The sequence below is a fragment of the Lepisma saccharinum genome, chromosome 1 (genome assembly GCF_977018435.1).
Source record: "Lepisma saccharinum chromosome 1, izLepSacc3.1, whole genome shotgun sequence".
Lineage (NCBI taxonomy): Eukaryota > Metazoa > Arthropoda > Insecta > Zygentoma > Lepismatidae > Lepisma > Lepisma saccharinum.
Window position 1 is genome coordinate 181,011,605 of NC_139229.1, and position 11,215 is coordinate 181,022,819.

At 39.3% G+C, this 11,215-nt stretch overlaps 1 protein-coding gene across 3 annotated transcripts in view; it reads right to left on the minus strand.

Annotated features, from left to right (window-relative positions):
* LOC146004761 (vascular endothelial growth factor receptor 1-like) overlaps positions 1-6,602 on the minus strand; it is a 161,976-nt gene extending 155,374 nt beyond the window's left edge. For all 3 annotated transcript variants that reach the window (XM_083143760.1, XM_083143742.1, XM_083143751.1), the window contains exon 1: positions 6,319-6,602. In XM_083143760.1, coding sequence (XP_082999886.1) covers positions 6,319-6,442 — 124 coding nt within the window. In that variant the 5' untranslated portion in view covers positions 6,443-6,602. The remainder of the gene's footprint in view (positions 1-6,318) is intronic.
* Between the last annotated feature and the right edge of the window lie 4,613 nt (positions 6,603-11,215).

Below are 11,215 nucleotides of genomic sequence, written 5' to 3' on the forward strand. Positions count from 1 at the left end.
GATACACCCATGCTTCATCCAGGGACACCACATACTTCCAGCGGTCCCCTGCCAGATGGCGTTCGTAGAGCTTCCGACTGTTGGTCTTCCTCTCCTGGACATGTGAGGCACGCAACTTATGAACTTGAGCCTTGTGCTTCCGCACAAGTTGTAAATCTTGGGCTATGATGCGATTTAGAGTTGCAGGGAAACATTGCACTGCCTGTGCAATCACTCTTTGCGTTGCAGGGTTTTCACATCGCACCAAGAATCTCACTTTCCGCACAACATCGGAGGAACGCTTGGGCTTCCGATATGTCCGAGAACTGCTTTGACTGGTTCCAGCAACAGGTACAGTGCAAGCTTTATGGCGATTCAACACTGCATTGGTGCCCTTCTTTGACACATGGAATGCTTTCATGTGGCACTGTTTAATTATCTGGCTATAACTATAACCAACGTCGGAAAGGGCACAGATGTACCCCTCCCAAAAGACTGGAATTTTTGGTGCCTAATAAACACTCACTCACACACCAACCATCGTCTTTGCAAGTCAACACACGGTACTTTCGTCCTACTGGCTCTGGCTGCTCTGTGCTGTGCCTACGTGCTGCGTCCTGGTGATCGAAACCGTTACCATCAACGTGAAACAACCTTCTGTAAGACAATAAGTACGTAACTGTTGAGTTACCGTGACTGTCTTGAAGAAACCAGAAGCGAATCCCGTACGTATGCCACAAAATCGTTGCTTCTGGCGCTGTTGTCGGGCGCGCAAACTAGTAGCGAGGGTGGAGTTAGCAATGGGCTGTTCGACTTGGGACTTGTCAGTTATTGGCGAGAAATTCACCCAACTCGAATATGGAGTATATGTTGAGAAATGTTCTGAAATATGGAAATAATATGTAAAAATAACTAAGATACCTCTACAAAATAAGAGCCAAAACCTAATATATGTACAAATATGGAAAATAAAAACTGAATTTTTCGAGTCTACATGTCATCATGCGCAAAGATAATACAAAATATAACATTTCAGCTTCATACATAAATATGTATTTACATATAAATCCTTTCCCTGGTTAAGTTCATTCCAAATGTATCATTACAATAACAATAGCAGCAAAGTGTGTAATATATCAGTTATATATATTATTTAAAAACACAAGGTTTTTCGTTCTTTTCAAGAAGATTTGACATGCCAAAACCTCCATTATCACTTTCTGAGAATTGTTGATGAATGAAAAAATATAATATCTGTGATAGTAACGTATATTGTCAGAGGACAGGGAATTTCCCCTGTTGTCTGAATGTTTGAACTTTTGTTTTAAGTCAATTTTATGCAGAAATAGGGTAATCAGGGCTGGACATACAGCTTAAAGTGGGATACGAACAACTATGCGTCTCCACCGGGCATCGAACAGAAGGCGATGACGTTACCACTACGCCATCGGGGAAGCCAAATTTCTTCTGTTGAGAATGAATATAGAAATGTAGAACTTGGGGAAAAATACGTGATATTCCATTCAATTCGAAAAATGCTTGTACGCTTATCATACAAAAAGTTATAAATATGCGCCAAAGCTTGTTTTCGTCCTTGTGATAGTGTATTATTTGTGACGGAAGAAGCATTGTACTGACGTGTATATAGGAGATAACTGTCACTCCGAGTTACCCAGCGAACTTCAGGGTTCACGCAGAATAAATCATTGTTTTGATGTGGATCGTATTGATGCGAGACTTCTTGGCAGTCTCGGTCTTGTGTCGATGTACAAATCTGCCTCGTTTCGAGTATCGAAACAGGGTGTCAATGCACAACCTTACCTCTTACGCAGTGTAAGGCAAACGATATTTCTTAATGATTTTTTTCTATTTGACTTCTTGTTTCGACTTAGAAAAAAACTAAATTCTAAGCAACCGCGCAACAGAGGCTCACACTTATGGATTGACTTTCTAATTACTATAAATAAATGTAATTAGATATCTGCTTGGTACGTCTGAAGAAGTCGCATAGTGGCCGAAAAAAAAATTTCCTTTACATAAACATTTCAACCTCGAACGAGACCGAGTCTCGAAATCTGGTATTATTACAACCCAAAAGTGTCGTGAGCAGAGGCGTCTCCTGAACGCATGCGGTGCATGCTGCGCATGCGTCAATTGTGGGAAAAAGGACAGCTTGCTCTGCGACGACATTCATGAGCATTTCTACATGTCTTCATATAGGAGAAGTATTTATTTTAGACGAGAGCGCTCAACTACGCTTATATTACATTTCTTGGATCTGAAGTGAAAGAAAGTAATAATTATTTTCCCACAATTGACGCATGCGCCACTTCAGATCCAAGAAACGTAATATAAGCTTAGTTGAGCGCTCTCGTCTAAAATAAATACTTCTCCTATATGAAGAAATTAGAATGTAGAAATGCTCATTAATGTCGTCGCAGAGCAAGCTGTCCTTTTTCCCACAATAGACGCATGCGTTCAGGAGACGCCTCTGGTCGTGAGTATATCATCCCTATTGTTAGCAAAATGAAAATAAAGGTTTGTTGACACACAACATGCAAAGAAGCCAAAAATGTGGTGTTTCTCGAAATAAATTCACAGGATTTTGTTAAGAACTAATGCAAATTTTAGCATCTCTTCCTTTTCTGGACTTTTTTGGGGAGATAGCGGAGGGGGAACTGGACAGGAGAAAGAGTTTATAAACCCCGTCGACCCCCTCCCGGCTCCTTGCGCACATCACTAGTTTCTCGCTGGTCAAATGAATTTGAATGAAAGCAGTATACATTAGCGTATGTTACTGACGTGTGCATGAGATCACATGTAAATGTAATTGTGTGCGATAGTCTGTAGCAAATCATGATATCTCCGTTAATTTACTCATACTTCAGAAACTGTAGTAACTATAAAGACGAAACTGGAATTTGACCTTAATATATATATATATATATATATATATATAAGTGTGTGTGTGTATTATATACAATGAAGCAGCACAAGATCACAATTGCCAATAATAGATTGAATTTGTATTTACTACAATATAAATATAATTTATCTATAAATAACAAAGAATTGTTTCGAATTTCGAAACAATACCATCTTTCCTCTGTATCATCCCGTCTTACATCGCAACGATGAGGATGTATAGTGATGACTGATGAGGGAAGAGAGAGATCGGCTTGCAGTGGCATTATTACACTGTAATTTTAATGCACAAAACGACACACAGCTCGCTTTCATAAGCTGATCCAATAAGCATCACGAAGGTTTCCATATTTTAACGATGTATTGTTTCCGTTGTGAACACTGATATTCTTTCTCGAAAAGATTTGTGTACACATATTTGAAATTTCTGTAATAGCTGCATAAAATTGATTAATGCATGATCTTCAAATTTATTTGGGGGATTGTACTCCCTAAAAATATATATTTTAAAAAGTCAGTATGCACGGACGTCCGGAAAGGAGTGGGGGACAAGGAGGAGTCACGGCCCCTGGAAATGAATGTCACACTAATTTGTGCTAGTTATTGCCAAGGGGGTTGCAAGAACATGATAACTTCAAACTGAAGGAGTGCTTTTTGAGGGGGTAAACGCTATTATGGGGGGAAATACGCCTCGTTTCCCTCCTACTTGGAAAAATATTTTGCTTGCTAGTCCTTGGAAAAATCAAGTAAATTGCAACATAGTAAACAAATAAAAGCGTTATTGCTTGTTCAAATGTTTATCCTCTTCTTTTTGACGTTTTTATTTCAATTCATGATCATCACAGAATGTCTGGGGTGATATTATGTAAAGGTGGAATGAGAAATTCTTTCTCCCCCTGGTTAACGCATCCCGCCCTCTGTATTTTCTTTCTTTGGATGTATATAATTTACATAAATGTTAACCCGACACACACACACACCCTATATACACTAAATTTTCTGAATTATTGGGGGAACACCTCCAATTTAGCCGCTAACGATGTCCATGCACGTACGTAACTACTTCCCGCTTCTTTTCTAGATAACAACTTTGTAAGTCGATGTAAACGCATGTATTACATTGCAGTTACCCATAGTTAATGATGGAAGCACATAAGGACACGGACGTCCGCAGGATTGTGTACAAAATAAGGGGCGGATATTTGATCCCATGAAGTAACAGGATTAATAAGTATCGATGTGGTTGTAATGGTACGTCACACACAAAGGTGGAGAGACCCACCCATAACATACAACTAAGATCTCTTGAATTCATCTGAACATTCTTGATTACAGGTCCTGTGCATATTTACCCTATACTTAGCGCTGGTTCTGGTCTTGTCTTGTTTATAGTTATATACGATACACCCATGCACCTTAAGAGTTCTTATCAGCTTTTATTTTCAACAACAGTAACATGTACCCATAGTTACCATTGGGTATTGAGGGTATGCTGTGTAATACTTTAATTTGTTACATGTGGTATTGAAAAATTCGAAGTGAGACGAAATTATTCCAGTTAACTCCTTTTGATACATCGTCGGGGTTTTCGTATGTACTGTTGCACGGGTAGATCAACGAGAAAATGTTGGGCGAGCAATTAATTCTATAAATTAGCACAGTTGAAAACATGGTGTGTGAGCCTCATAGGCGTGCGCAGCCCCTTTGATTAGGGAGGACAAAAGTCTTGATGAAAGTTCAGTCGGGAAAGAAGAACCTAATTTTATCTCATTGTTTAAGTTTTATTGCATCGATGGGTGTGTGTATATATACACACCCCCGTATATGTATATACTTAGGTATATACACAATACATATCAATTCATCCACCCCATAACAAACCAACAGCAAAAATCATATAAATTGTCTCTCAAATGTGTGCGCTCCTTTTCCTCCAAACAATTGTTCATGCAATTAAGAGAAAACCGTTTAGCAGCAGTACTTCTCTCCCTGGTAATTTACAATGCATTACAGAAAACAAATTGCGAGCGAAGCGAGCCAGAAAATTTTCATATCCAAATTTTTGCAAAATGAAAACAATATTGATTTAATATGGCGGAAAAATTTTCATGGAGCGTCATGGCATTCTCTTTTACATTTTCTTCATTTAGATCTTTCGGCGTCCAGGGCCAACTCCCGCCGATCCCTAGTTACGGCTCTGAACTTGACAAGACTGCAAGAAAAGCAGACATTGCGAGCTAAGCGAGGAAGAAAATTTTACGAAACTTATTTTTATTTGTATAAAATTTGAAATCGAGAGGGCAATTTCAGCTCTGTGCCCCCCTGCAGGTGTTCCTGGCAGTCTGGAAGAAAGACGTGAAAACTAATTCCACCTTGAGTATCTATTTGTCCTGCTACTCTTAGATTTTGCTAGTCTTGCTTTCCTTTACTTCCATGTTTGCCCCCCTAAAATTGATTTCCATCCAAGGATGCGGGCCAAAGCCCCCTGCCACCCCGTAGTTGCTTTGAACTTTCATTGGCTTGAAAATACTTAATTTTCTATAAGAGTATAATATCGTTCAATAACGACGATAAAATTCCTCTATCCTAAATTTCTAGGTGAAAATATAATAATATAGGGGCATGGACATCTGGAAGGGGGCAAGGATGGTCACATCTCCCCTTAGAAACCGAATGTCAACCTAAAAGTACATTTTCACACTATAATTTGATTTCAGTCATAATAATTTACATTAATTATTATAATGGGGATGCAGGAATGCGATAATTTCAAATTCAAGAGGTGTTTTTTGAGGAGGAACACTATTATCGGGGTAATATGCCCCATGGAAAATACCTTGCTTGTCCTTCAGTGGAAAAAGTCTACGGACGCCCATGATTAGGGGGGCATTTGCCCCCCTTGCGCACGCCTATGGTGAGCCTCTCCGATTAATTATCACGTAGGCAAAATATGTTAAAACAGCATGTCCCGGGATGTTTCCTCTTAGCTAGAATCGAGACCCAGGTGGTTGCGAAACAATCAAATTATTCACAAGACTTCCTGAGGTCTGGGAAAGCCTGGGATATTTAGTTTTCCAATCTGAAGCACTGAACAAGACCCATATCAAAAACAAATTAGAAAGTTAATTCGTTGTTACAGATGAATGACAGTTGCGAAACGAAGTTACCCCGCATTCGACAAAATATGTAGCAAAGTAGAAACCTGTTACGAACCTGCATTTGTGACGATAATGCATGATCGATGGATTGGCTGTTTTTACTGACTTCAGTGACTCTCACTTGCATTAAAAGTTGTAACGTAAGATTCCGAGATTAACTTCCAAAGCGTGACATTATAGTTCAAGGGAATGACTTACGAAACAACGTTACAAACTACTTGGCCACGGTGGGCCCACATAAAAAGATTCAACTTACCTTGTGTCAGATCCGGTGTCAGCGAAAAGAAGAAAAAAACAATCCACAAACAGGCACAAGCACCACGCCTACTTTCCACAGTGTTCATTTTGACACGGCACTGTTTTCTCGCGCACGACACCATTACAAAACACAACTTTATGTCGCGAATGTGTATGTAAGGATCTTGTTTGTTTTGCACAAACAATATTTATCTTGCCGCACACGCTTACATTGCCCGCTAGAGCGCTGCGATCGACTCGCCAGTGTTGCTCGCACGACAGCTGAACTCTCACTGCTTCGCGTGTATTTCGTGCAAGAAGGGCTGGCTGATATCATAACGTGCGTCATCGATGAGGAACAGGAATTGGCCACGAAGAAGGCAAAATAGCCGCAGGCACAGCAGGCCTTCGTAGATCCTCGAACATGCTCGCGCATTCCCGATGTTGAAGGAATAAAGCGTGTATGTTTATTGCGTTAACACTGCCTTTCTTACTGCCCTACTTGATTTGCGCATCGCGACATCAAGTAATTGAGCAAGTCAGTTCTCGGAGCGGGGCTAAAATTCAAACAAGCAAACAAAATCTGAGTCGTGCGACTTTGCGAACTTTGTCCTGTTTCGGGAAAGAATGATTTTCTTATATTTCTTTCTATTTCGGTTTTTTAGGTCACTTTTCAACCTATCGAGTTAATCGCGACGATGAGGGTGAATGATGGCAAGGTTCAAACCTGGAACCTCTGACTTCCGTAGAGCGTGCGGAGTAGTTATCACATCGCGCTACGACGCCAGGGGTCCCGGGTTCGAATCCCGGCATGGGCATCACTCATCCCCATTTTCGCAAATTAGCCAAAAGTGGGACAAAAAGCGAAGTAAAATAAAGCTAATCAATCAATTTTTGTATTTTATGTATTTTCTCTTGCCCCTTTTAAGGTAATCGTGTTCGAGAGAAAAACAACGAAGAAAAGCAGAGAATGAGACAGATCAGTGAGAGGAAAATATAGAAACAGAAATATATACTGAAACTTAAAAGAGAGGAAGCAAAGCTGGAAATGAAGGGTGCAAAAAGAAAAGAACAGAGAGGAGTATAGCAGGCATTTTTTCCCTTACTCCACAAGGGTTCGAGTGACCACGGATTGAGTATTGACCTTCCGCAGGGCATGCAGCCAAGCGGGGTGCAACCTACGTAGGTCCCCCAATGCGTTTAGTACATTTTTCTCTCTGGAAAATGGACATAAACCAGAAAACCAAACTTGCTTACAAACTTCATGATGATGTGACTGATATACAAGGTACTGAATCGATGACAGACTCGCTCATTTACCCTTCAAAGTGAGCTAGGGATTTCGGTTGAAGGTACATGCACCCTTTGCCTCATTTTACTTAGGAATATTGTTTGTCAAAGTGGGGCCGTCGTGGAGTGGGGTCTAACCCACCGTGAAATATCCTACATGAAAATTTTCAGACACATTCATATTGGCTGATTGATTTAGTTTATTTTACTTGGCTTTTCTGCCTCTTTTGGCTAATCGCGAATGTGAGGATGAGTGAAGATAGGATGACATTTATGAAGGGACACTAACAGAAGACACCCAGGCCTGGATTCGAACCCGGAGCCCTGGCGTCGAAGTGCGCTGTGATAACCACTCTGCCACGGAGGCCGGAAGACACATCTATAGTAGAGAAATAATCGAGGGATACACTGAGAAAGAATGAGAACCAGGGGTTGACTCAGAGAACCGGAATAAGAGAAAATAAAAGAAGGGAGGAAGGATCAACGTAAGAGATAAAGATAAAATAGGAAAGAGAGACAAGGCGGAAAAGTTAAGAAAGACAGAAAGGAAGGAGAAAGGAGAGCCACGCGGGGATGAAAGAGAAAAAGAGATAAAAATGAGGAAGATTGATTGATTAATTAATTGATGTTTAAGTACACTTTTATGCACAGAGAGGCGTTCTTCTACATGTCTTTTTTCTACCCACCTCTGTCTAGCTTAAGTCTCACCTGGACTTTTCGCTGACACCAGAAGAAGCCATTTTCGAAATTTCCTCTCCTTTCGAGAAACAGCGTTAATATTTCAAATTCTGAAAAGTTACATATGCTTAGAATTTCTTCTAGACCATTCACTTGATGATTGTTTTTGCTGCTGTCTAGATATTCGCAATAGTTTAATAGGCTTACGTAGCCGAAACTATTGTGAATATCTACAACAACAAAAGCAAACCACACAAAGGTTCACGTGTATGCTCTAGAAGGAATTTTAAGCATTTATAATTTTTCATAATTTGAAATATTATAGTGGTTTCTCGAAAGGAGAGAAAGTTTTGAAAAATGGGTTCTCTGGTGTCAGTCACCCAGCCGAGCCTTAAAATATTTTTATTTTACGATTATGTTACACGGTCCTCAATATAGCACACTTCAGAACATACCTTTTTGACAAAAGGGAGAAATATGAAAAGAAAAACGAAACAGATTCAAATAGAAGATCAGGGAGAAAAAAGAAACGGTAAACATTTTTATTTATTCCGGGGGGGTTAAGTTCTCCCTTGACCCTACCGCGAGTGTCCATGGACATTACCCCTCAACTACGCTAAGCAAGAATCTTATATACTCGACAACATAACGAACTCTACCCTTCCAAGGACCCGAGTCTTTTGTTATTCTAGCTCGTTTATCTATGTAAGTAGCTAAAACTTATTTCCGATTGACGATGGACTTCCGGACATTCGTTTCCTTTCTATTCCCATTGGTGCGTCAGTCTGTGAGGAAGTGTTATCGCAGTTCTCTCAGATGAAGGACGAGGGCAGCACGATCCTTCCGTTTCAGGAACCATCCATTATCAGAGCCAGCCCTAGGGAGGAGGAAGGATAGCAGTGGCACTAGCCCCAGACCCAGTGCGTCAATCAAATACAGTATATGTGGAAATCATTTTAGACGATACTAGAGCTTGTCACATTAAAAAAAAAAATAACAATGGCAAATTCCACAGTATGGAAATAAGTACACTAACAAATAATGCAATGCGTAAATATTAAGCAATAAAAGTACTTAGAACTATCGATTTATTCTATAGAAAAGTTGGAAATGTAAGTTTATGTGCAAAAAATATAAATCTAACTCAATGTCTTGGGTAAAGAAAAGGGAATTGCACGAACACTCCCCCATACTAATCCGTTCCAATACCACCCCAGATCATGCGCCTACCTAGAGACCGATCTATTTATTTATTTATGTAATTAATTGAAACACAACAGGCGCATGCCCAATAACAGTGTTCAATATTGGATGCCACCATTACATTACCAAGATCGTAATAAAGATAGTTCACAAGAAATATGAATGACGTAATATACAATTTACATTAAATAACAATTGTGCAAATAATTTAATTATTAGGTTATAGAGACAAAAGGTAATACAATAAAAATGAAACTAAATTGTGGGATATGACCTTACAAGCTAATTGAAAACTGAAATTCTGTGAACAGAACAAAATATATAAAAATTCAAAGATTATATCTAAAGTTACAATTACATTTAAATAAGTCAATGCTTGGGTTATTCTTAGAAAATAAGTTAAATAACTTGCACATTCTCCTCAGGGGTTCAGCTTCAGCCATTTTGGTTCTTCCAAGGGGGATTTGAAAGAGGTCAGTTCTGGGCCTTAACATACAGTTTGGTACGTAACAATTTAAATTCGACAGCAGGTTAGAAGAATCTATTTTACCATTAATAAGTTTGGAGAGGAAAGTTAATTGACTTATTTGCCTTCTTTCTTCAAGTGACGAGATATTAAAGATTTCGAGTAATATGTTCCTAGGATTGAGTTTTGGATATGTACCATCAAGTTTAAATAGTAGATATCTGAGAAATTTATTTTGAAGTTTCTCTAATTTTTCGATATCTTTCTTGAATTGTGGGTTCCAAACAAGAGAGGCATATTCGAGTTTAGATCTGACGAGCATATAATACAGCGATATAAATGTTTCCTTTCTTCTAAATTGATTACCCATTCTCATTATAAATCCCAAATTTCTGTGAGCTTCGCTCAGAATGCGGGCAAAGTGTGGTTGGAATGATAACTCTTGGTCAAAGGTGACCCCTAGGTCAGAGTAACGATATTCTCACTAGTGTGGCCCACGAGACGAGACTTTGGCCTGTCTCGTCTCGTGGAAATGCTGTGAAATGCTGTCTCGTCTCGGGACACATGATCAATCTCGTCTCGTCTCGAATTTTTAAAAGCCTGTCCCGTCTCGTCCCGTGGGCAACACTAATTCTCACTTTGTACTAACACATTAGAAATAGTATATGAATATTGAATAGGGTGTTTGTTGTGGGTGAATGATACATGTTTAAATTTCTTTAAGTTCAGGCTGACTTTATTAATTTCACACCACTGGAGCAAGTTATCCAGCTCTTTTTGTAATACCGTACAGTCATCAGCATTTACGATATTTTTATATATTTTAACATCGTCAGCAAAGGTTAACATTTCAGATTTTGTGAGTAGCTCTGGCAAGTCATTTATAAATATTAAATATAGCAAGGGACCAAGATTCGACCCCTGTGGGACTCCTGAACTTGCCATATATTCAGTTGATCTGCAGCCTTGATACATGACATACTGTCGGCGGTTCTGCAGGTACGAAGAGAGAAGGTTTGTAAGTGAAGGAGATAGGCTATTGTTGGCTAATTTCTGTGTTAATATATCGTGGTGAACCGTGTCGAATGCCTTTGAAAAGTCTCTATAATACGTCAACTTGGCCTTTATTATCTATACTGGATGCAATATAGCTTGTCAGTTCGACAAGATTAGTTACGGTTGAGCGCTTTTGGACAAATCCATGCTGATTGGGGAAAGAATGGGTTTAGTATGGGAATATATATGCTTGTACATGTATATTATCTGCTCGAAGAGTTTT